The sequence below is a fragment of the Buteo buteo genome, chromosome 4 (assembly GCF_964188355.1).
Source record: "Buteo buteo chromosome 4, bButBut1.hap1.1, whole genome shotgun sequence".
In the NCBI taxonomy this organism is placed as follows: domain Eukaryota; kingdom Metazoa; phylum Chordata; class Aves; order Accipitriformes; family Accipitridae; genus Buteo; species Buteo buteo.
The window spans coordinates 40,912,369-40,937,576 of NC_134174.1; the positions used below are offsets into that span (position 1 = coordinate 40,912,369).

A 25,208-nucleotide genomic window follows, 5' to 3' on the forward strand; every position below is an offset into this window, starting at 1 on the left:
ATCTCATCTCTTTCATACCAGCTTCAAATCCAGTTTAGAGTTGGCTGCAGTTCATTTCCAAGTAACTTCCTAAAAGCAGCCCAATCCCTTAATCCTTACTTACACAGAAAGTTGCTGTTTACACAAGTCACATCACTGACTCCAGCAGGATGACTCATGCCATAAATGTTGGTCTGAATTTGACTAATCCCCCCCCCCTTTTTTTTTTTATTTAAAGAATTTTAAAAGACACAGAAGAGCTAACATGTCTCTATCTAGTCTCTGGCATCTACCAAGAACACCAAACAAAAGAGGCAGACTACCTGGCAAATACCCTTTGTACTTCCCGATGAAAGTGAGATAGTCAATATCTCTAAGTTAGAGATAGCAAATGTTTTTAAACTGAAGGGGGAACAAGTTTTCTCCACTACTAGGTACAACAGAAACTTTAGTATTTGAAAATCTAAGAGAGTGATTTACTGATAGAAAAAGTGTGTGAAATAAGCCAGCTATGTCTCAGGGATTAGGCAGGAAGAATGCAGAGGTCCGTTTTATTGTTTTCAGCAGAACTAACCCATCTCAGTTTACATACCCAGTCACTATGGAGACCTCAGGACCCTATGGACACAACGTTAGTGAAAAAAACTTCTTTTTAAAACTAATGTAGTTGTCTTTGGAATCTCAAAGAGGATCATACATCCTATTTTCATGTTACTGTATGGTTAGTAACCTTAACTGTTGATCTTGTAACGAACATCTCTTTCAGTCTTAGATTCGTAAAAAGTACCTGTGGCTTTAATTATCAACCTAATCTGAAATCTAAACTAAGAGATGCAAGTGAAAGAAAAAATGTTTGCATGCAATTATGAGAGAATACACTTTTTTTTCCTGCCAACTTATTTTTTAAGATTATGCTTTCTCTCTCTTTTCTATGGCCTTGACGACTATAAAAATAGACTCAGTTTAGCAATCTGTGCAGCCTGAAGCAGGGTAAAGCTGGATTAGCTCATCTTCTTCAAATGCTTACAGAGCCCTGTCGTCATGATGGCAGCTGTGCCGATTGCTAGCTACCAATATCTGTATGTTCTCCAGCATAGGAAAGGCCTGAGAAAGAACATGGAGCTGTGTTAATCCTGTCACAACAGAGATACGGGTTCCAAACTATAAATCTAAATTTGGCTTCTAGTAAGCGTGGCCAGAGCTGCCCAAGCTGGCTGTCTGCACTCAGCCTTGGTGATATTTTGGTGTGTAGTACGCTATTGAGAGCTGCCAACTTGTAACAGCATGCCAGGTCTTCATTTAGTCACTTTGTGGCACTGATTAATAGAAGAGGAAAGGAAAAAAGTAGAAATCTCAGAAGTTATGGTGAAGTAAAGCATGCAGAAGTAGTTTTATTTCCTGTACACTTGGCAAAGTAAATTGGTTCTGCATTTTTTCAATAATTAACATAACACTGTTGGGATTTGTGGTTTCTAATTTAGATTATACTTGTCAATAAATGCAATTCACTGACAAGTAACATTTCCAGTGTTGAAGGTACAAAGGTAGCTAACCTGTTGGTCCAAAATATGAAGGCTTAAATACAAACATTTTGCAAAATATGATAGAGCAAGCTTTTCAGCTAGAGTCTGGAAAATGACTCCCTCAAAATCAGTTGTTACGTACATACTAACAACACCTGAGAAACACTAACCATTGAAAGGAATGGATTTTCTTTCTCTTGACATCTTTGGAGTAAGATAAAATACCCCTTGAAAAGTATGCTTTAAGTAAGCGCAAGTTATTGAGCTCAATTCGGAGAAGCAAGGTAATATTTAATGGCCTGTGCTGGCCAGACTAGATGGTGCTACAGGACATCTGGCTTTAAATTATAAAACTGGAACTATATTCAGCTTCTTAAATACTCCAAAGACTCCCCTCTTTGTCAAGAGAAACAGTCTTTTTTTGAAAAGTCAGGTCAAATACACTGCCCTGGATGAGAAAAGGAACCCTGGAAAGTCCACCCCCACAAAAGGTCTGAGCAGGGAGTTGTCTTCATTAACTATTTCACCTTCCAAGTCCGAGGCTGTGGAGATGCCCAGGGCTGGTAGAGCTACCTGTGTCAACAAGGCTGGCAGCGAGCGGGGGCTGCTGCCACACATGAAGACTGACCCTTCTGGTGGGTGGCACGCTGGGCTAGCTGGTTTTGCGACCACGCTCTATCCGGGCCAGGAAGAATATCACTTAATGTTAATAAAAAGGTAAATCAATTCTTGTTGGTGAAAGAGGAGTAAGCCAGCTCCCCTCCCCTCTGCCCAAGATGACACAGCACGGGCGGTCTTCACTGGAGCGTGGCAGGAAGGATAACACGGCATCGCCTCCGACCTCACCTGGCTGCTTTTGGCCTCCAAGGCCAGTCTAAGCAAGCAGGCGTGCGCAGCGGCACACGCGCAGCCGAGACGTGGTCCCGCTCCAAGGCGCGGTGGGCAGGGGAAGGCTTTGACTCTCCGGGCCCAGCTGCGGCCACACACCCCGCGGCCGAGAGCAGCACGTCCCCTGCGCCCTCCCACACCCTGCTGCCGGAGCGCAGCCCGGGCGCTGACAGCCCCTTTCTTTCCCGGGTGCTGACTGCCCTCTCCAGTCAACCCGGCGCAGCAGCACACCCAGCCTTGCCGCAAGTCGGTCGCCTTTTGCTTACGCTCTGACACAACTGCCTCGTCGTGCCCGCGGAAGGTCCTGGCGTGGGGGCAGAGCTCCGTGGGGGGGGCAGTCCCCGGCACTTCCACCACAAAGCTCGGGCCATCTCAGGGTCTCAGGACAACCTTTGGACACGGATTTACAGGCAGGCAGAAGCGATTTGCGTAGAATGTTCTGAGGAGCAAGGAATTAAGTAACGGGCTACAAAAAAATGTGTTGAATTTTAGAAATTTCTGCCAGATACCACGTCGTTGCAGGTGGAGCCACACACACACACACTTTTCTCCTGCATCAGCAAAAGCAACGCAGGCAGCTGTATCCTGCAGATGGTATTCCATGTAGCCAACCTCACAGGTTTTTTATAGATGGCCTCCCAGCAACTGCAGCAATTTCTTGCCAAACTCTCCTGTAATCTCCACAGAACACCCCAGCAAAAAAGCACAGTGCTTTGGGCAAGAGTAGCTGGGAATGAAATACAGAGAGAGGGAAACAGAATGGTCTCAGGACAGAAGAAAACTAACCCAAAGTCAATTCCCTCTATAGGGACCCTTTTCTGCAGCACAGCGCTCATGCTGGGAAAATGTCAAGACTTGCTGCATTAGTTGTTGAAGAAAACAGCTTTACAGGCACATCATTAACACATAGTTTAAAAAGCAGCTGTATTTAGCCTTCAGGCAAGGAGAGAGAACAGCACAGTCAACATTTCTCACTCTATTTATCCTCTACCCTGTCAAAGTCACTGTCAAGCAAACAGGTAGCAAAGCGCTAAGGAAAGCATGAGACACCTCCCCCCAACATTTTTATCTGTGGGCGCCTCCAAGGCCCTAGTGACTTCTACCGAGTCCAAAGTCCCCAAATGGCACAGAGTAGAAAATGCTGGATTTAATATGCTTTAAATCGGTAGTTTTTGAAAGGGAAGGTATTATGTATTATTCTAGGAGTGCCTCATATATATACATATGTAATATAGGATTGTGTATATGCGTATTTTTTTTACTAGGAGTGGTTCAAATAATTTATTTACTATAAAGCATGGACCTCAACGTGCTTTATAACCAGTTAAATGTCACCAACGCAGGAGAAATTAACTTAGACCCTTCTAGCACCTCTTTCAGTTTTGCCTTAAGTTGAGGGTCATCCAAGGGCATGGTGCGTGCAGGCTGGGGCTTCCCCAGCTCAGCCGAGACCTTCCGGACCTCCAGGAAGCCTTCCCGGGGCTCCTCAGCCCTTTGGATTCCCTGTCCTCCCCACGGCCGAACCGCTCAGCGGTAGACAGGCCATCGCCCGTTTATTCCAGCCCAGCAGCGAGAACTACTGCTCATTTGCAATCCCCGGGCGGGCTGTGTCAGCGGTACGGCGCACGCCTGTACCGGAGGCAGCGCTCCGCACCTCCCCTCGGAGCACGCCTTCCACCCTCGTTTCCCCTCCGTTTGTCACCGTTCACCATTCGTGCCACAAGAGAGCACTCTTGGCCTAACGGCGGCACCGCTCGCCTCCCGGCGGGGGAGGGGCGCGGCCTGGAACGGTGCGCGCGGCTCAGGCGAGCGCCGACGGGCGAGCTCCGCGGCTGCCGGGGCGGGGACGCTGCCCTGGGGCAGGCGGTGCGTGGCCGGCGACGTCTGTTAGCGACCGTCCGCCTTCCTACGCCTGCTGCTCCTCCTCCGTCCCCGAAGCAGGCTGGTGCGGTTACTTCGGGAGGAGTCGCGCTGAAAAGCCCGCTCCAGGTGGCGCGGTGTTCCACAGCCGGGTCTCGGGGGCTGCGCCTCTCCCTCTCCTGCTCCCGGGGCGCCGCCGCCGTATTGGTCACAGGGTCACCCGCTCGTTGCCGGCGACGCCGTCGCCCCCTGGAGGTTCCCTCAGCGGCACGGCCGAATTACCGGCTACCGAGAGCCGGCCTCGCGCTTCCCCACACCCGCCCCAGCCGCCACTTCTGCCCCGCGCGACACCCGGGGCCGGCCCCCACCGGCCCTGGAAGGCCCCGCCGCGGCCCTCGGCCGCCGCCCGGCCTGGGCCGCGACAGACAGACAGACAGACAGCCACCCGGCCTGGCCCGCGACAGACAGACAGACAGCCACCCGGCCCGGGCCGGCTTTCGCCGCCTCCTCGCAGGCCGGCAGCACCGCCCCCACCACGCGCAGTGGCCCCGCCCCCGGCCCCGGCCCCGCCCCCCGCGCGGCGGTCTTAGCGGCGGCGGCGGCGCCCGGCGCGCAGAGCGGCGGTCGGCAGCGGCCCTCGGCGGGATGACGACGGCGACGGCGGGCGCGGAGCGGCTCCGCGATGGCAGCTGCCACTTCCAGCGCTCCCGGCTCATCTGGATGATCGCCATCACCTTCGGCATGATCCTCCTCGGCGTAAGGAGCGGCGGGCGGCCGCGGGGCGGGGCTGGGCCGGGCCGGCGGGACTCGGTGGGCCCTGGGCGAGACGTGGGGGCCTGCAGCGGCCTCGGAGCTGGAGCTGCGGAACCGTTCACGGGCCGGAACGGGACCGCCGCGGGTTTGTTGGTACCACAGCGTCGGCGGGGCTCGCAGGTAGCTCGGAAGCCGCAGGGGTTGTGGAACGGGCTTCCTTAATAGTCCCGGTGTCCACGGAAAAGCCACTTTCTGAAATAAACCGGGAGAAAAAGGAAACTAGAAAAAGCTGCTTTGGCTAGGTCAGCCTGTGAGGTAGCCGAAACAAATCCCTGAAGGAGGTTGAGAGAAAAAAATAAAGTACTTTAATTGGATTCTGAAGCAAAGCAAGGCTGCCGCACTGAAGGCGTACAGCGTCCCGGGTGTGATGGCAGCAACCCAAGTGCCGTAGCTTGCGCGGGTTTGCGTTCCAGGTAGCTTGCGAAAGTGCCTTCGACACTGAGACCGCATTGTGCGTCCATAAAACTCGCGCTAGGACAGCTGTCAGTTATATCGATAAGTAAGGCACGTTTACGAGCAACAGCTTTAGTTACAGACTATATTAACTGGTAGTGCTGTTGGAAAACAGACTAGTTCAGTCACCATGTTGTCTTAATTTCTAAAAAAGGACTTCAGCTAAAACAGGCCAGATTACTGGAGTGGGGAGATTAATGACAGGTTTGATATATCGGACAAGTTTATGAAGGGCGTCCATTGACTTCCACATGTTGTAGTCTTTCTTCTATTTGCGCATAAGAACCACCACTGAAAGAATGACGGTGAAGGCAGGCCAAACAGCTCACAAAAAACAGCTTTTGGACTGTTTCAAGAAACAAAATGAGCTTTAAGCAGATCCCCTGTTTAAATCCATCATCTTGCCACATCCCTGGCGTAGGCAAATTTATATATAGTTAGAAACTGCAGCATTGATACCAGAGGAAAGATAAGCCAGTGTGAGCTTTGGCCCAGCTTAGTATTTACCTTACATCCCCAATGGACTCTGCAGTGTGCAGCTCGCTGACTCCCTGCTTCTCCTCCACAGTTTGTTAAAATAAAGGTAGACAGTGATAAGCACTGCAGACAACTCGGTGACAGGACAGATGCCTGAACACTGTGCGCATCTTTGGTCCTGGGCTTCGTGCTCAATTATCTTCTGTGCCCTGTTCAAAATAGAACAAAATCTGACATTCCCTTTTTTAAGGGACAGAAGAAGGCAGACTGATACCCTAGTTATAGATAAGTAGTTATTCTTCCTTCTCAGTCTAGTCATTGTTTGAATCCTTCAGGTCAGTTACATCAGATTAACTTCTTCAGGACAGAGACAATATATTTTTTGCTGCTACCATGTGTAATACGTAATGAGCTTACAACTTAAATGCCACTTAACATGCAGATGCACTCTTGGTACACAGATAGCAACCTTAAACTTATCACTTTGGTATCTCATATGTCAAGGAAGAGAAATTTCATAGGTTTAAATCTTCATAAGTAAGTGTGCTTTAGAAGGCTAGTGGTCTGGTTGAAGAATATGGGTCTTAGACAATGTTAATGGAATAAAAGAGTTGAAATACTACGAATAGATGAGCCCTAAACCATGTTTGATGGGGGGGGGGGGGGGCAGGGAGAGCAAAAAGAAAGCTAATTTGAAGGTTAAATTGATAGTAATTCTACCTTGAAGTAAGCTAACTAATTTTTTTTTTTTTTAAGTGGGTAACACTTTGGCCTTCAACTATACCTTATAGTTATTTGGGAATATTTGGTACCTTCCTTAATTATTTAGTGGAAAACCACCACAAATGGGTATGCTATGGGTAAGTTATATTTGACTGTATAATTATTTGGCATCTCTCCTGTTGCCTCTCTCTGACTTTTCTGCTTAGTCCCTGTTAACAAGCTTTCCTGTAACCCAGTTGTTAATTACATTTAAAGAGCTCTTCTTTCAAGCTCATTACAACTAAGGGTGTGGGGTAGTAAGTATGTAGAAGACTAGGCAGGCTAAGACCAGTATGAAAGTTTAAAAATTCAACTTAGAATTTGGCATCTGTGTTGTTATAGTAAGAAAGGAAAAAAAATAAGATACCACTTTTGGAGACAGTTATTAGTCCATATGTAAACTTACATTTGTAACACCTCATAAAATTGGTTCTTCTGTCAAACTGTTACTCAAGTAGTCTAATTCTCTCTTTAGGTTTGTTTGGTGTTTTTTTTTTTTCCACTCAGCTTCAAGTAAAGAACATTTTCTATCTTGCTACTAACTTATCCTGATCCTGTCCACGTGAGAAATAACCTGCTGAAGAAACTGCATAGTGCTGAGTTTTGCTGGGTTACAAAACTTAGTTTTTGTTATTTTAATTAACAAAAGAGCTGGAAAACACTTCCCTGTAACCACATCTGTCACTTGCTGACTTCCTGCAAAGACAGGAAGACAGCAAGATTTTCTTGTTTGTTTTACCATGCACATAGAAGATAAGACTTCATCTTTGCTCAGAGCATCTTTTGCTTTAGCAAGGTATGGAACTGATCCTAACAGAATATCCTGTGTAACTTTTTCTTTTTAAAAAAAGCTTCTATATGAAAAATTTTAGACCAAGTTTGACTAATCAAGTCATATTATATGTTCTGAATCTGTACACACAGTTGTTTTCATAGAACTAAACATATAAAAACTTAAGTAACTCATTAAGACCACTAAAAATACTTGTGTAAGTAAAAATACAGATTTTGCACACTTAACTAAGATTAACTTTACTGCTTTCGCTAAGCATTTGGCTTTTTGGCTTAATCTAAGTGCTGAAAGTTTTGGAAACATGCAGTGGATATTCGAAATGGCAGGTCCAGGCATATTGCTTGAGTTACAGTTCCTCTAATTTTCTCAGTGGACTTCAGTTTCTTTTAAAACTATGCATGTGTATGTTCCCTCCCCCCCCCCCCCCCAAGGTAAGAAATATGCCTCACCTTCTAGGTTAAAGTGAGATGTCACTTCTGTGTTTCCAGTTTTACATTTGCTGCATAACGCATCTTGGATACAACAGTCTTCTCCCTAATTTTCAACAAAATAAAACATGTTTTCTTTTTATTAGGTTCTGGGTATCCTGGCTGATTCACGTAGTAGAAGCCTTCTATGGTGTTAAGTTATGCCAGTAAGTCATTCCCTTCCCTCACCCCAACATAGTTTCTCTGAAAAGGATTTCTGATAAAAGTGACATAAGCTACAGACTTATTTTGGTGGTTCTCAGCAGCAATACTAGTTCAGAGGATACTGATAAAATTCTTGCTGCAGTGATAGTTGCTGTACTCCACAAGAGATTGCTGCAAATTCTGCTAGTGGTTACTGTTGTACAGGGTGGCAAAAGCAAGGGATGGCAACTTGCAGAACTGGCAGCAGCAAGGTTTGCCAGAGCTTGTCTGTCTGCCTCTGAACTCGCTGTTCACTGGGTGACATTGCGCTTTAGGAAGCAGAGGGAGCAATAGATAGTGTAGAAATAGTCCGATAACTTCAGGTGTTACAACTTCATCAGATTTTACCTCTTCAGAATTTTAAGACTGCTAATTACCTGCTTAAATGATTGCACCTATATTGTGAGAATACAATTGGACACTTCAATTTGGTATTATTTAAGATCTACTTGTATCTGCAGGTTTGTGGGATAAAACACTTTGACTAATCAGACTATCAAAGTGAGGCCAACTAAGTCTTATGTTAGGATAACACATTATTTGGAAAGGTATGCTACCCAAACATATCATCCTTCTGTTCATTTGAATTTTGTTTGTAATAATTCAGAAGAATGTGGATATTGGTTTTCATGCTCTACAGAGTAGATGGCCAGTCTGTTTGCCATTGTAAAAATGGTGGTATTCCACTTCATTTAGTTCAGTTCACAGCTGTCTGTCACAGGCTTCTCAGGTAACATCTCTTGCAGGCAAAGGCATTTTGTTCCGTGGAAAGCTATTTAAGGTGGTTCTTGAGATAATAGAATATGGATGAACATTTTCTGCCTTCAGAATGGGAGCTGGTAATAAATCCTTTTTGCCAGGCTCCAGTTTTAAATTATGTAGCTTTAAAGTTAAAACTTTAAGTCTGATTCTGCACATAGATAGGTATATAGGCTTAAGGTGATTTTTAAGTATGAGGGAACTTGATTACCAGTGAATGTACCAAATGGGTGTATTGTAGTCGAGCTAAGTAATGAAGTTTTACGAGTAGTCTTAAAGGCCATAAGAAAGAGAGAGCCCATCATCATCTCTTCAGGCATACTTCTCTAGATTACTAAACAGTTGTACTTTACTATGAGCACCAAACACCATATACTTTTTACTGATGTAAAAGTGATGTCTACTTATGAATATCACAAAGGAGGCATGAGGACAAACTAGTGAGGAAGCAGGTACAAATTTGTTAATCAATAGTAGTACTGTCATTGGCTGTTGGCCTGCATTTCTGCATACAGTCTATTCAAGTAAGCTTGCTTTATATAAGCAGGTAAATTTCTTAAGCCCTAGTTTTCCAGTTTCTGCACTTATTTGGAAACACTGCAGCTGGGATTGTAAAAAAAGATTTTCACAGCTGGTAAGATAATTTAAGAATGAACATTAAGAAATGTTGTGTTAACACTTACTGCACAATCAATTTGTATGTGTAGAGGCTATGAACAATAAACAGCTGAACTGTTCTAGCAAAGGTCAGTAGAGGGAGCTGCCTTGTAAACTAATGAGTTGGAGCACAGTTATGCCTGACATAATTGTTTATTGGAAATGTGAAATCCATTGGGTTTGCTATCATATTTTTACACTTGTTCTTTTCTCTGAAAATAAAGTAGTATTTCTCAACAACAATGAAGTGGAGGAAGAAGTGACATTTTCTGTAATATACAGAAAAACTCGCATATGCTAATTTATAACTAGCTGACATAGGGAGGTCTCTGCTTCATAAATCAAGTCAGGTGTCTTCAGTCCCCTGTACCTGTATTTTTCTAGCCACAACTTCAGGTAGCAGTGCTTCTCCATCCTGCATTGCACAGTCATTGTCAGGCCTCTTAGCCCTGCTAGCATACAGTCTGCCTTCAGTGACATAGGGACTTCTGTATTAAGATTAGTATTAAGCTACTCTTAATGTCTTGGTTCTTTGTACATAAACTTCTAAGATAAGTCATTTCAAATAGCATAGACTGAGATTACAATTTATATGTTATAGAGGAAATTGTATGCATGAAATCTCTGGAAGAGTTTTTGTTCTGTAGATAGCTTAAAATCCACTAAAATCACAAGAACTGGTATGTTTGGTTAGTACAGGAAATAAGTCTCAGTAGACTGAAATAAGTGATGCTAAGTTCAAATGTTCTATCAAGTCTGATGTATCAAGGATGGGTAGAAATATCTAACCTTACTTTAAGTATCACAGTATAGTCTGCAAGACCATAAGGTTTTTGACACATTTTATGCTTTTGTTAATGTTACAGATCTAAAGGAATCACTGATCCGGCAATTCAGTTTCAATGGTTCATTCAGACACTGTTATTTGGATATGCTTCCTTTGGTCTTCTGGTGTCTTACAAACCTTCAGCCAAGAAGCACTACTAGAAGACAGGAAAGAAGTCACTTCTCACATTCTTCATCCTCATTTTTTGGAAAATACCCTCACTTATATGTCTAGGTGGTGTAATTAGCTAAATTAGATTCCTGCTACATGAGTCAGTACCCTTCTACCCAAGTAACTCTCCTCTTACTAAACAAGACCATTATAATTCACAGGGCCCTGTGGATAGTTCAGTAGAAATTCAGCCCTTTGGTCTTGGCACTGCCAAAGTTCAATCCCATTATGCAGGAAGCCAAAAGTTGCTCTCTGCAGTTTTTGACATAGACTGTGTACTCTGACTATTATTGAAAAGTCCCTGACAACTGGTAGTAGTGGTTGATAAATTACTTTTCACATGAAGGAATTTTCTTCTACAACAGGGAGAGTTACTTTACAGCCACAAGGCAACTTGCACCTGTTTTGTGATAGGATTTAAATTTAACTGTATTTTCTCTACAGGACATTTTACTGGCTTTGTTGTTGTTAGAGCCTTGTCTTTGTACTTAGTTTTGTCAACTTATTTTATTCCACAAAGGACAGACCACTGTATTGCTGCAGGCACATTAAAAAGACCAAGTCTCAGTTCAGGCTGAGGTGCAGTGATGACCTTAGATACATAAAGCACTTTAACTTGGTTTAATACATGTGCCTTAAATTTCATGCAGCATGACCTCATCTTTTGAATGAGTATTTTAATCTGAGTTAGTATAGCATAAAGTAGTAATCCTGGAGCTTTGAGGGCAGCTTTTTCAAAAAGTAATCTATTATCCAAGAAAAGAGAAAAAAATCAATTAGCATTCCAAAACCTAGCTGAAAATTTTGTATTTTTGAATGAAATTAAATGTAGTGAGTAAACATATACCACTGTTTACCAGGTGCTGATGTCCTGAAATCTATGGTTGAGAGACCATCTTAAGCACCCCTCAGAGTACTTCCTGTATGTGTAGCGAGCCTTTTATCATACTGCCTTTTACTTTTGAATATTTGAACAAGAATTTAGCCTGTCTTGTTTTAGCACTTTTAAAATTAGTAACTATTTAAAATACTAACTATGGTGTGGGGAGAAGCTTTAACACGCCACCCGTGGTGCTATTGTTCTGAAAGAAAGGACACAAAAAGGTTGTTCTTGCTCTAATGAAGAGCTCCATGAGGCAGTAACAAACTTATGTCTTGTGCAGTACCTACAGACTGTAACACTTCTGATGGAGAAGTCCTATTCAAGCACAGGTACATAAAGTTTTTGCTTTTCAGTGGGTACTAAAAGCATGGAGAACTGAATGGTTTGAAATGGTTGTTTGGTTTGGGTTTGGTTTTTTCTTTGAAATGGCAAACTGATAACATTTTGTAGAGAAGTAGAAACTCATGGTTAGGGGCTAGAAATCCAGTAGGAATGTCAAGAGCCTGAGCTATGTTTAACTGTGTAACCTCTTATCTTAGTCTGTGACCCTGAAATACAGATTTTAAAAAAAGTGAAGATGCTGTTTTTCTTTTTAATTTATCCTGGAAATAAATGTCTATACAAGATACATAGGCATCATCTTTACACAAGTATCAGTATTTACAGTTGGAACATACAGGATCAGCTGGCTGTATGCTTTACAGAGTAAGTAAGTCCCACAGAAGTCTAGTATTTCTAACAGGGCAAGGTATTGATGTGACTTGTCTGTAAAAAAAAAATATGATTAAAATTCTTCATGGCACTAAAACATGTATAGGTACAAGATGAATTCTAATTGAATGATTAATAAGCATTAACTTAAGAATGTGAAGAGATAAAAGGAAAAACATTTTCATGATGGCATTCCTGTACAGAGGAAGAGATGTAACGATAACACCAAGGCTAGTTAAAGACTCAGCAGGAAAGGTGGTAAAAGACTTTTTTTTCTTCTTACTAGGCATTTTTGTCTGTTCCTGCTTCCCACTATTCACTTTCAATGAGTGAAGCTGTAAATAAGGTCAGAACTACTATGCTAGCTTCCCCTCCCACTGCCAGTCTGCACAGTGAGCTCTTGTGATGCTCAGCCATCCCAGCTTTCACAGCCCTTCTGCCAGGGCTCTCCCATGGCTATAGATAAATCACAGCTCTGAGAAGTTAACCGCTTGCTGTTAAACTCGACTCAATTAGAAGGGCTTCCTTTTAGAGAGGCAATGGTAAAAGCTTCCTCAGTACAGCCCAAGGAAGCTATAAAAATGTAGTCAATTTATAACTGCCTTAGTTAAAAAATATTTCCAAGTTAGAACAAGTTGTAGCCAGAAACTGGCATCAGCAGATTTTTTTGAAGCTTCTCTGTTTTTTTTTCTGTTGTTGTTAGTTTGGGGTTTTTTTTAGCTTGACAGATCCCAGCAGCTTTCTGTTTGGAGGTAGTTGGGCTTTGCTTATCAAACTTTTTAGAAATGTAACTACATTGTATTCACCTACCTTCAAACATTTTCTCTTCTCTACCCTTGCTTGGCAGCAGTTTGGTTTTTCCATTTGTTTAAAAAAAAAAAAAAAGAAAAAAAAAAGTATTTGCTCTCAGCCTCTGTCCCAGAGCTGTAAACATCACAGATGCCTGTTTTCTAATGTTTTTGAAGCCCAGGAGATTCCCAACTCAAAATCTGAGAAGCATGGGATAAGCAATGCTGACTAGCTTTTTGATGTAAAATAGCCTTGAGGAAAAGAAAGAAACCAGCAGAATGACAAGATTCAAAATAATACTGAGATACCATTTCTGAATATTTGTTTACAGTGTCCCTAACATCACAGCAAGATAAACATACCATAGCACTTTACAAAATTATTAGTTAAAAAAAAACCAGCAGAAGCATGAATCCAGGTCAGCAACTCACAAAGCTCATAGAGATGTAACATTCATGGCTAGTAACAGGCTCTTCAGAAAGAGCACTGGTTACACCAGGCATAAGCATTTCTCCAGGCTAATCTAATAGTAACAATAAAGGATGACTCTTTATCACATAGGGCAACTCTTTCCACTGCAATCAAAATACTCTTTCCACAACAAAAGGGGAAAGCAACAGAAGTGTACACTTAATGTTCTTATGGCAGCTCAAAGGCGAGGCGGAGTGTCAAACCATCTCCCACATCAACACCCAACCCACCAGGCCTGCCAAAAGAAAACACTTGCACATGTTAGTACTTCACTGTAAAAAAATGTTTCAAAATATTACTTCCCACCAAAAGGAGAAGCAAATGAAACTTACAGGAGCGCTTTTACTATAAAGAATACCACTAAATAAGGTAAATCACCAAGAAAGCTAAGCTGACATTAAGAAAGGTTTTTCAGGATGGATATTTCTGCCAACTAGGCGGCTGACAGTACTGAAGAGAAATAAATACTGTTTAGCCATCCATTTCAAATTGAAAAGAAAAAAAAACCTTTCTGTGAAAGCGCATGTGCAAAATTAGGTATACTTGATGCTAATAATGTAAAGTAGATGCCAAGAAAATTTTAAACAGTGCTTGTCTTTTCTAGGCGTATACAAAATAAAGCATTATTTATTTGACCTGCATTGGTGATCAAAAGAAATAATTTCATACAAGTCACAAATAACCACATCGCTTACAACAGTGCTTTTATGCTGCAATTGCTTCGTAACCTTGTTGCAGGAGAAAACATAAAGAAACTACCCAGATCCAATTTCAGCTTTAAGTGATAATATATGGAATATATGGAAATGAATGTACTCCTGAAAGTAAGGCAAGTAATCCAGATCAGCATGTTTGGTAAATCACTGCTCGAATCAAGCTCCGTTGATGAGAAACTGTGTCAGGAAACGCAGCATCAGCTCAGAAACTTTGCTGAGCCTGAACAGAGGCAATGAGATGTCTCCTATCTGTTTCCAAGAACTATTTCTAAAGCCTTAAGGACTGTAGCTCATTTTTGCAAGGGATTGATGAAAAACTTCTCTCAGTATCACAGTATGTTGTCTTGCTTTGCCTCTCTTCCATGCTGACCTAGATTTTTCTAAACACAACGAAAGACAACTGGGCCAGCCTTTGGAAATACCCAAGTGTTGGTTCATTAAGGACATTTAATTTGCCTGGGGACTAGGCAGCTGGTCTCCTGAACAGCAGTAAAGCCCAGTTAAAGCTGGGGGAATGGCCTTGTTGACCATTGTCGTAGAGTCTGCAGTAAGTTTGGCCACTATAAGCAAGGTCTTTGAAGTCCTACAGTCTGCTGCTTGTGGGCATTCTGGCACGATCTCTGAGGTAGGGGGGCAGAAATTCCAGACCTTCCAGAGAAATACAGTAGATTTTAGAGGAACATGTTATGGAAAGCAACTGTTCACTGATTTTAAGGTTTTCAGGCAAATGACCTTTGCAAAGAAAAAAAAGTAACTAATACAGTAATGTTTCCATGAATGAGGGAATCTGAATTATATGTTCCTTCTGTATTTATACCTCATGTTTGAATAAAGAGAGCGGAACATCAATTCACGTTTTTTTAATTACAGTACTGTTGTGTATGAGCCCTCATTAATGAGGCTGTCAGTCTCACTTCACTATTTACAAGGCTATGCAGTTTAAAAAATCCTTTGCTTTTTTGCTTGTTAATTACAAGCTTGTACATTTTTACTCCTCTGCCTCCCAGCAGATAATCTCCACACAGAAACAGATATTTCTAGAGGTTTTTTTAATGACTCCACTCATTCGAGGACTTAATGAAAACTTTTGGTATATGGCCAGCAGCCTATACATTCCGTTCATTTTGTCAGCTACATGTTTATTCAGACTAGTGCTTGTATGGAAGGCCTGCATGACCAGCTCAAGAAATTGTCATGGTTTGTTGAAAGCAAAAGAAACAAAAAAAATACGCCTCAACGTTTCCTTTGCTACTGCTTTTCAGAGGGGAGGCAGTAATAGGGCACAATGCGCACGCTGTACTAGGCCTTACAAGGCGCCTGCAACTACAAGCACAACTAGAGCACGTGCGTGACTGGGAAGGAGGAGGGGAGAGGGGGAAAGAGAGGTGTAAGGAATACTGTCGTATCGTTTGTCAGTGTTCCTCGAGACTGTTCTCTCACAGCAAAACCTCTTAGGTGCCCCTTGAGGGAATAAACAGGGAGATCAATCTACCAAGTTTAGAAACCACACAAGTTAAAAATCTCCTCCTAAAGACACTCTAGACTTCTTATCAAAAGAAAAACCACATGCAAACACCACCCTTTCCCACAAATTTCAGAAGCGTGAAAGATTAAAAAGTTCACAGTTGGGGGAAAAAAAAAAAAAAAAAGGCAAATAAGAGTACCTGCATCTCGAAGAGCTTCCAGACAGCACCAGCAGCAGAGCCGAAACCCCTCACCAACATACCCTTCCCCCCTTGGGCCAGGGCAAGCTCCTTGCATTCTTTCTGTGGTGTGGGTGATCTGGCTCTGCCCCTTAAGGACTTGCATAAAACGTTGGGAGCACATGAAAGCAAAGGTTTGGAATAGAAAGAAACTCTGCAAACTTCAATAGCCTATATACAGCAGACTACTTACAGTTAAACAAACAGCAAAGAAGGTGACAGGAGAACCGAGGCCATCAAATAAATGATTGGCAGGAATTACAGCCCAGCCTTGGAGTCTTACAGTTTCCTTTTCTAATTGCTAAACCACATGCCTAGGTCCGGATCTAGCAAAAGTTTGATACAGCATATCAAACGCACTTACCGCATTTTGGGATAGGAAAAAGGAACACACATTTCTAAATCTTCTGGAAGGAGTAGGCTAGATGGCAAGGTGCTACTTGTGAGGACATGCCACCTGTATGGGGAGATGAACTTTTTCTGATACTACGTAAACATGTACTGGCAGAAGTTTAGATATTAATCCAGAGCTAACAGGACCTGGCTGAAGAAATTAAGGAATCAAATGTGGGACGAGATTTTATTTCAATAAAAGATACACCTTGTTTGCATCAGTCCTTGCAAGAAGTTGTGCTGTGTCCCTGACAAACCTTGTATTCACAGGACTGCTCCCAAAGCTAAAAGTAGCTTAGCTCCAGCGGAATTGTCTCTTTCAAAGCATCTTCTTCCACTGGAGACATGAACATGCATTTTAGCTACTGGAATCTGCTGCACCCTGAAATTGAAGGACTGGGTTACCAAAGTTCACAATATTTCTGATGAGTACCTGAGATGCGATTCACCAAATATCATGGACTTAATTCACCCACACATGCCCAGCCCTGGATACCTCTGCACCCAGACTCTACACGTTACCCAGGAACACAGCCAGGTACAAGCAAGGTGGTATTTGTACCTGGCCCAGTAAGTGAAACAGAATCTCTTTCCAAGCCAGTAAGGAGAGATGCTTACCCAGCCACGCTGCTGAGCAGTCTGGCAGGCTCCCATCCCACTCCACAGAGCAAGAGCCGCAGTCCTGCCCAGCTGCGCTCACCTCCCTGGCAGTCCAGAGCTCAGCGTGCATGAACGACGTGGATTTCGTGTCCATGTCAATGACAGAGAAAGGGAAAAAATTAACACTGATTTCAATGCAAGGCTGCTATCAGTACTATATGAGAGAATGACAAATCTTTCATTGCTGAGGTGGCATAGCATAATTTTAATTATTTTTCAGATAAATACAATGCTTAGTTTTACATTTTGCTGATTTAACAATTTGTGAAATTTTTACATAATCATTAAAGATATTTTTCCTTCAAGGTACATAAGAACACTCTATATAAAAATACTTCTTTAAATGAAACATTTAAAAACACATTATTAGATCTTTGAAATGCCACAGTCCTATTATATTTCATAATGCAAAAAGGTTAGCAGCACAGATATTTCAGTATTGTTTCCAATTGCATACTTTCATTTAAATGTTTAATTTTGATTTTTTTTTTTCCCTTGGAAGTATTTCGTCTTAGCTTTAAAGCCAATGGACTCACATAGAAGCAATATAGAATGGAAATCAACTCTGGTATCATTATATTCACATGTAAAGTGTTTACCACTGAAGAGTGATTTACAATTGATGTTTATACTTAATACAATAAAAATAAAACCAAACTGCATATATCATGTTTGACCTTTTAAGCAACTTCTAGACATCACTTTGCTGATTTTTTTTTCTTTTTTTTTTTTTTTGCCTTTTTTTGCCCCCAAAAATACATTTTCAAAATCATACAGTGACTTTGAGTGCATTGATTTTTGGTTGCTTTATCTCCTACCTCTCTTGCACCAGTTTTGTGAAGACTAGCTAAATGCCATTCCCACTGATTAGGAAAGAAGTTATTAATGCTGTGAGCTTCTAAAAAAATAAAGTCCAGGATAATGCAGGACAATAAACCAATGACTCAGACAGCAGAAGCTGTTGGCCACTACTGAGAACATTGGTCATAAAGTACCCTTTTCTTCTCACGTAGATACCCGAGACATCCTCAAAATGTCCTGAAAGTTTTCCCAGAAGAGATGAGAGGATTAGACGCTTATTTATAGTGGTTTTACATTCCCAAATCTGTTCTTTGATTGTGTGGTTCACTGCTTGTTTCAAGGGAATTAGCATGTACAGAGTACGTAGTCTGTCACCACATATTTCTATACAAATTTCTTAAACTCTTCTGACTGTGAAGAAAGGAGTTGTGTCTGACAGTCTGTGATTTATAGGACATGTTCTGGAGACCAAGCCCTATACCCATCCTCCTGGATGGCAAGAAGGGAAAGAAACTAACCATTGGGGCATCAATAATTCTTAGTTCCATGTGCAAACCAACATGTTTCTTCCAAAAGTAGACCAGATCAGTGAACTTCTATTATTTGTCTACCATTTACAAGAGTCTCTTCTCTATTCTTGCTCCTTCATGAACCACAATAAGAAGGAACAAACAGATTATTTCCCAGAAAAAAATACTGCAGAGACAGCCAGAATGCTGCCCTCTTTGTCCCACCTTGCAGGCACAAGTTAAGTAATAGATATAGCTGGACATCCATCAGTAGCAGATACAATACAGCTGAGATCTGCATAAGACTGGATATGCAGTTCATTCTGTTTAGTCCTTAGGGACCGACCCTCTGTTGAGGTTGCTCTAACTCTTTGGATGATGCCCTTCCTAGCCTACAGACGGACTAGAGTTAAGAGAGGGCAGAGAAAGCTTTCACCTACCCCAGAGCATCTTCTCTTCCACATGTTACTTCTTGATTGTGCTTTAGAGACAAAGGTTTCCCACTGCAGAACCAGGAAAGGAAATGTACTGGCAAGCCCATTCCTAACTGCAGGGGAGGACTAAAGATGGAAGCTCAAATTATAAATTGTAATATGACAACAAAGGAGCATCACTATGGGCTTACAGCATTGTTCTCCCCAAAAAGCTGTAGTAAAAGTTGTTTTTCATGGACACTTAGTAACAGCTTACCTAGCTCTGCATGTGAGAACTGGAATGATTTGATCCCATGCAGCCCATGGAGACGCTCACTCTGACCTTGCTGGATTTTCAGCTGGGCTCTCCTAGGGCACTGCTAATACATCATATTTATTTTATATACTTAATTACCAACTTGATATGCTAGAGGCAGGATTATGACCTCTCATTAAAATACCTACACTCAAAATTGGGGTCAACCCTGGTTAAATTTAACCAAGTGGAATGGTATATATTGCCTCTGTTGCACCTGGCCTTAAATTGAATTTTGCCCTAATGGAAAGGCGACTGTCGTACGGATGCTCAGAAGTGGGCCTGAATTTCTCTTACATTTCTTGCCATCCTACTCTGTTACCTTATTAGTTGGTCTCTGCCTGTAGTGATGAATATGGTATTTAGGTCAATGTGTTCTTTGTTAATTGCATTAGCCATGTGCCCAAGACTTAGGCTTCCTCTTCTCCCAGCGCTGACTCTGGCTATTAACATGTGGTCTTTAAATATATTTCACTCTTAACAGTGTACTTAATCTGTCAGGTGAGATGGATAGAGTCTGTTTTAGGCAGACTAAGATGATCAGTGGAATGCTAATTACAAAATTCACATGGGTGGAAAGACCCCTTTTTATAAAGAAACACAAGCCATTTTATATGCTACTTTTCCTACTGAGTCCCCAAAAGCAGAGGGAAGGATTACATTTGTTTTCTGCATGTGAGGTCTAATTATATTCAGAATACTTTTTTTTTTTTTTTTTTAATTTCTGCAACACCTTTTTGAACCTTACTTTATAAATAGGATCATTTTCCCTTGGAAAAAAAAAAATACAATATTGGCTTTTATCTTCCCAGGGTTTTTTTTTGGTTTTGTTTAAATTGCATTTTATTAGCGTAATTTTTCGTCACATAATAGCAAAGATTAGAACAGAAGTGTGTTCAAATCCGCATCCGCACACATGTATATATCTCCTGAAGCAGATTCAGCAAATGAAGAACTGCTTCTGGCTTGGAAATGGAAAATTACTATACTAGTAGTATGGCAAAATCCAGCAGAAGGAGCTGCATTACTTTAACTAGGGGCATGAAAATCAAGAGGCCTTTGAGAGGTCTCTATTCAGATGTAAAGAAAAATGCTTTCTCCCTGTTTATTTATTGAACACCATTGGATCCTACATACTAGCCAAAATCCAGACAGCCAGCTGATAATGAATTATTGAATTCCAACACCAGCAGAGACTAGAAGTTTCCCTTAGCTAAGCTAAAGTTTTGAGTTTAACTTTATTCCCAAGGACACTCACTACATTTTCAGCAGGAAATAAATATCCCGAAACTATTCGCTAACTGTTCAGCTTTGAAATATAATATTTGTTCTGAATGCCTCAAGATTAGGGCTCTGTAAAATACTTGTCAGAGGACCTCATTCCCTTCCCTTATGCTGTGCCCATCACCGCTCCATCCAGGCGGCTGTGGGGTAGCGTTCCAGGAGCGCGTTCCTCAGCTGGGCTGTGTGGATCTTGTCTCTGGTCTCCACGGTGCAGGTGACCTGGGAAAAGAATTAGGAACATTCCTGACGGCATGGCAGCAATCACAGACAAAGGCATTTCCAACGAAATCCTAAAATACAGTCATAAAACCAAAATGATCAGTTCAACGTAAAAACTCTGGACCTCACTTCCCCTGTATGCGCAGGCAAGAAAACTGACATTGCAGACATCTGGGGCTCTTCCAGCCCTTCTGCACAGTCTTAACAACTTCCAACAGCCCTACATTTTATTGCCTTCAAAGGCTGAAGAAGATAGGCTGATCCTCTGCTGGCTGCTGGGCAAGTACTTGTCTACCGTTGGCCTCCCTGAAGTCATCCATTAGCAGCTTCTCTTGTCCCTTCCCCGGGGTATATATGTAGTGCTGCTGCCACCTCACACATCTCTGACTCTTACCTCACCCCATTTCCCATGTTTCTGGGCAGTGTTTGTTCCATCCTTCAAACTTTTTGTATTCTCCTCTTCTCTCTCATGGAATTATCCCCCAGTCCTTTATCATCTCTGCAGTATTCTGGCTGGTTTCATCTACTCGCACACCTTCTTGTTTTACTCTGATTTTTTTGTTTGCTCATTGATTAATTTCTAGTTTTCTATTACAGTTGTTCTTCTGCTAAACCAAACTAAACACAGGCAAACTTAGTCTTGAGAGTTTTCTTTTTATTCTTCACTTGCCTCCACAAGTATTATTGACAATACTGTCACGTAGCCACTGAAGACAGTAACTTCAATGTCATTTTTTCAATTCCTCTTTAATCCCTCTTTTCTATATACTCATATCTCTACTGCATCATTTGAAAATCTGGGCACTACCAATGGTGAGGCACCAATGGGAAGGTGCAGAAGGAAAATTATACTTCACAATTTTAGACTACTAACTTCCATCACCACTGATGCTGCTGGAATTATCACTGATGTTGAAAGTGCCATGTGGAAAAAAGACCTCACAGAAACATGGAAATCTAGTGAGGAAAGGATCCAAGGTGAGTCACAGTGCAACAACAGAGAAGTTACTGTAACAGGCGAATCCACAGTGAATAGAGGAAAAACTGGTCATGGTGACCTTAAGGCATGCTACTAGAGACAGATGCCCTGTATAATGTTCCTACCAGAGCTGCTTCCTTTACAGGAGGCAACAAGGAAAAAAAAAATTGTCTCTACTCAAGTATGTTTATGAGGACATTTCTAAATAAGAACTTTGTGAATTCGTGTTTCTGGGAATGAGCTTAAAATAACAATAAACCTTTAGCAAAACTGTTGAACAAGAAGAGGAATCACTTAACTCCAGGTTATTCTAAACAGCCATGAGCTCACTTAATTAGAAAACTGACTATAGCTTCTTAAATATCCATCATGAAATAAGCCACATATCTGATCTGTTTCAGTAATTCTTTGCCTCTTATCCTGAACATAGTTCTATTCTTATTTGGTTCTTTGGAACACAAATTAGGTGCTAATTTCTTTCTCCTCTGAAAAAGTGGGATTTAGTCTTGAGAAGGACAGTCACAGAAGACAATTAATAATTAGGGAAGAGGAGAGAACACAAAGATTGGGAAAAGTATCTAAAGGATATCTAGGCACCAAAGCACCAAATAACCATTATCCATTTCATGGCTCATATAAAATCCCTAAAGCTTTGTGGTCATATCTCCAAGAGCACATATTCATCTCTTGCTGAATCTGTAATTCAAAAAAGCAAACTTTTTCCCCTTCCACAGGAATCATGCCTTTTTTGTCCTGAGCAAATCAATTGCTGCACTTGGAACCAGTCTGGACTTGCCAGGTTCAGCTTTGAATATTTGGCAGCAAGCAGTTGCTCTGCCCTGGGAGCAAGCATGGGAAAGCATTTTGATTTATAGAGCTCACTATCCTCCTCTCTGCCCTTTTCTTTCTGCTAATGATTGAAGCCAGACAGACTTGGATAGATTGGAGCCAGAGAGCTTGTAAACAGTTTGGATAAATACTGTGGTTTTGTTCTGTGCATGCACGGCATCCAACACGTGATATGGCCATTAATATGCTGTAGTGTATTATGAAAGTAATAACAGCAGCAGCAATAATATACAACTCCAGAAATGTATCTGATTTTTTACACTTGTCAAATAGAGGAAGATAGAACATTAGCTCACAGTAGGAGTGAAAGAGAATCACCATACACTTTAGAGCAGCTACAGATCTAAACAGCAAGGAAGGCAAGAATTTGCTTTCTTGCTCAGATTAATCCAATTTACACTGCAGTTTTACGTTCACAGAACTCCTTTCTCTCATTTGCTTCACCTGGTAAGTATGACTTCCATGAGTGTCCAACAGGGCAATCCTCATATTCATGGGGATGTATATGAGGATTACACTTATCTAGGATGAATAGTCACCCAGGTACTACTAGCTACAGGAGGCTGCATACCTACTGATGAACTAAGAGTGAGTGCTCCAAACTGATCTTATTTAAGAACAAATGACAAAACCTATTGCCCGATGTTTCTTATACTCCAGACAAGATAACCCACAACTAGAGAAACCTTTGCTTTAGATTTGTTTCAAACCCATAAGCCCTCAGTACCAGACATACGCTTTTTGATCCAGCAGAGCTCTCATTGACTGCAGGACCAAGTTTGCACAGTAGACATTTTTTTAATGTGTATCAAAAAACTCCACAAAACACAACAACAACAACAACAACAACAACAACAAAACCCCCCAAATTTTATGTATTTCTCTACTGCATATTATATCCTTGCTGGATTAAAAAAAAAAGAAAAATTATCTGGTCCTGTAAGACAGTTAAAATAACCAGCCGTATGGATTTTTTTACTGCATTTAGAGTTCCGCTCTCTGTGGCAGGTAATCTAAAGATTGATTCCAGCCTAAGAGTTTAGTTAGCCTGTTGGGCTTTTTTTGTGGCAGGCCTACAAGTAATGGAAGACAGAACAGTCTTCACTGAATATGGATGTCTTATGGGTTTTATTTAATAACTAGAAATAATTGAGGGAGCAGGACAAAGGCTGAAAAAAAGATAAAGGATAAAATTTATCACAAGTTACTACTCTGTGCAAAACCAAAATCCAGATGCATAAATTAAAATATTCATAGGAATTAATTCCATTTCAAAGAGAGGAAAGTTTATAACTTCACAAGATGGAAATTTGCAAAGTTCTGTGCTGAATAATTTGGGCAACAGGGTGGGCACCTTTGCTCCCTTTTAACTGAAAGTATCACATGTGGGCACTTAGCCTTTTAGACCATATTTTCCTAGATATTAAAAATTATTCTGGCATGCCTCTCAACTCCCTGATGCCTGATATCTGTAGATTGTGTGTGTAAATAAAGATATTGGGTGGACATGCCGAGCCAGCGCTAGAGAGCAGAGGAAATGTGAGCAGCATTGCTCAATCAAAAGATTTCAGTCTTGTGCTTTTCCAGGCTCCATGTAAAGATAGATCATAACCAGCTAGTGCAATTCCTTTTATGTCCCTGACTGATCCACTGAGCCTTTGTATCCTACTTCTTTAGTCTTAGAAACCACATCCATCTTCTTCTAAGCTATTGGTCTCAAAGGATTCACAAAACTTAATATACATGATACACCATGCTCAGCAACAGTATAGGTTTGTTTACAGGAAAAAAAATCACTGGATTTAGAACTGAAATCTTTATTTATACACACTGGTTTCAGTTCTATAAATAAAGCAAGACTTTTCATTTCTATTAAAAAAAAATCAACAGCTGGGCAATTTTCTGAATTATTCAGTAAACACTCAGTGTAGGTTACTGCACATTACAGATTATTTGGCAACAGCACTTCAGTGTATGGTTTGGGGATCAGCTGCCAGATGGTCCCCAAGCTCAGTGCAATGCAATGCATGAGAAAGAGCGTAACAGCTGCCACAGATGTCACTTGGTTGTGCAAACTGAGCCCTTATCTTTTGGCATATTCTTGCATTTGGGTCGGCGAGCACAAGCACAAATAAGTTACCATTGTGTTACACAAATCAGATAATAATCCAACAGGTCAACTCTTAGCCTCCCTGGAGTCAGGTTCTTACTTCTACAACTGGGGCAGGCTATTCTGTATTGCGTTAATCTGCTGTGGAATGCCATTAAAGAAAATGACCAAATTCTTTTGGAGGGCCTCAGAAGAAATGTATTGTTGAACTTCCCACTCCAGGTGTCTCCATTTTGCAGATGGGGAACTGACACACAGAAACCGTGCCTTGCCCATGGTTGTGCAGGAAATGCTTTCAGAATGATAGCATCTTTCTTGTAGCTGGACAGCTGCATGCTCCTCTGTATTCTTTTCACAGGACAATAACATGGAATATGTTGGCAACTGAGGACTCTAATACAAAATATTCTCCTCCAGTCTTCTACAAAATGCAAGTTGGCCCAAAGGAATTTGCTCAAATTGAACAGAACAGACTAAAATAATTTAGTGAGTTATAGCCTGAGGTGAATAAACTGTATGGAAAAAACATGTATTACACTACACAAAACGAGCCAGGAAAACCAACACCACTGGGACAATGTGTAATGTTATTGTAAAGAAAAAGCAACATTTGATTTATGAATTAGTATTTTGTTGCACAGTCAGAGGGAGAAGTAATGTGATGGATGTTCTTTTACAACTGGTCTCCTCTGGGTTATTTAAAACCGCAGCAGAGTTGAGCTCCTGAGAGGTTTGAAGTGAACAGACCAGACAACCCCATAATGTCAAAC

At 41.6% G+C, this 25,208-nt stretch overlaps 2 protein-coding genes across 5 annotated transcripts in view; one reads left to right on the forward strand and one right to left on the reverse strand.

Moving 5' to 3' along the window:
* Window positions 1-580: 580 nt before the first annotated feature.
* On the forward strand, window positions 581-12,091 carry TMEM254 (transmembrane protein 254). The gene is made up of 5 exons (XM_075026720.1): window positions 581-610; window positions 3,783-5,006; window positions 6,750-6,853; window positions 8,123-8,182; window positions 10,502-12,091. The coding sequence occupies exons 1-5, from the start codon at window positions 581-583 to the stop codon at window positions 10,620-10,622; spliced, it is 1,539 nt and encodes a 512-aa protein (XP_074882821.1). The 3' UTR covers window positions 10,623-12,091.
* A 5,052-nt stretch (window positions 12,092-17,143) lies between these two features.
* LOC142030115 (L-threonine ammonia-lyase-like) overlaps window positions 17,144-25,208 on the reverse strand; it is a 34,128-nt gene continuing 26,063 nt past the window's right edge. For all 4 annotated transcript variants that reach the window (XM_075025629.1, XM_075025628.1, XM_075025627.1 and 1 more), the window contains one exon: window positions 17,144-20,500. In XM_075025629.1, coding sequence (XP_074881730.1) covers window positions 20,402-20,500 — 99 coding nt within the window. In that variant the 3' untranslated portion in view covers window positions 17,144-20,401. The remainder of the gene's footprint in view (window positions 20,501-25,208) is intronic.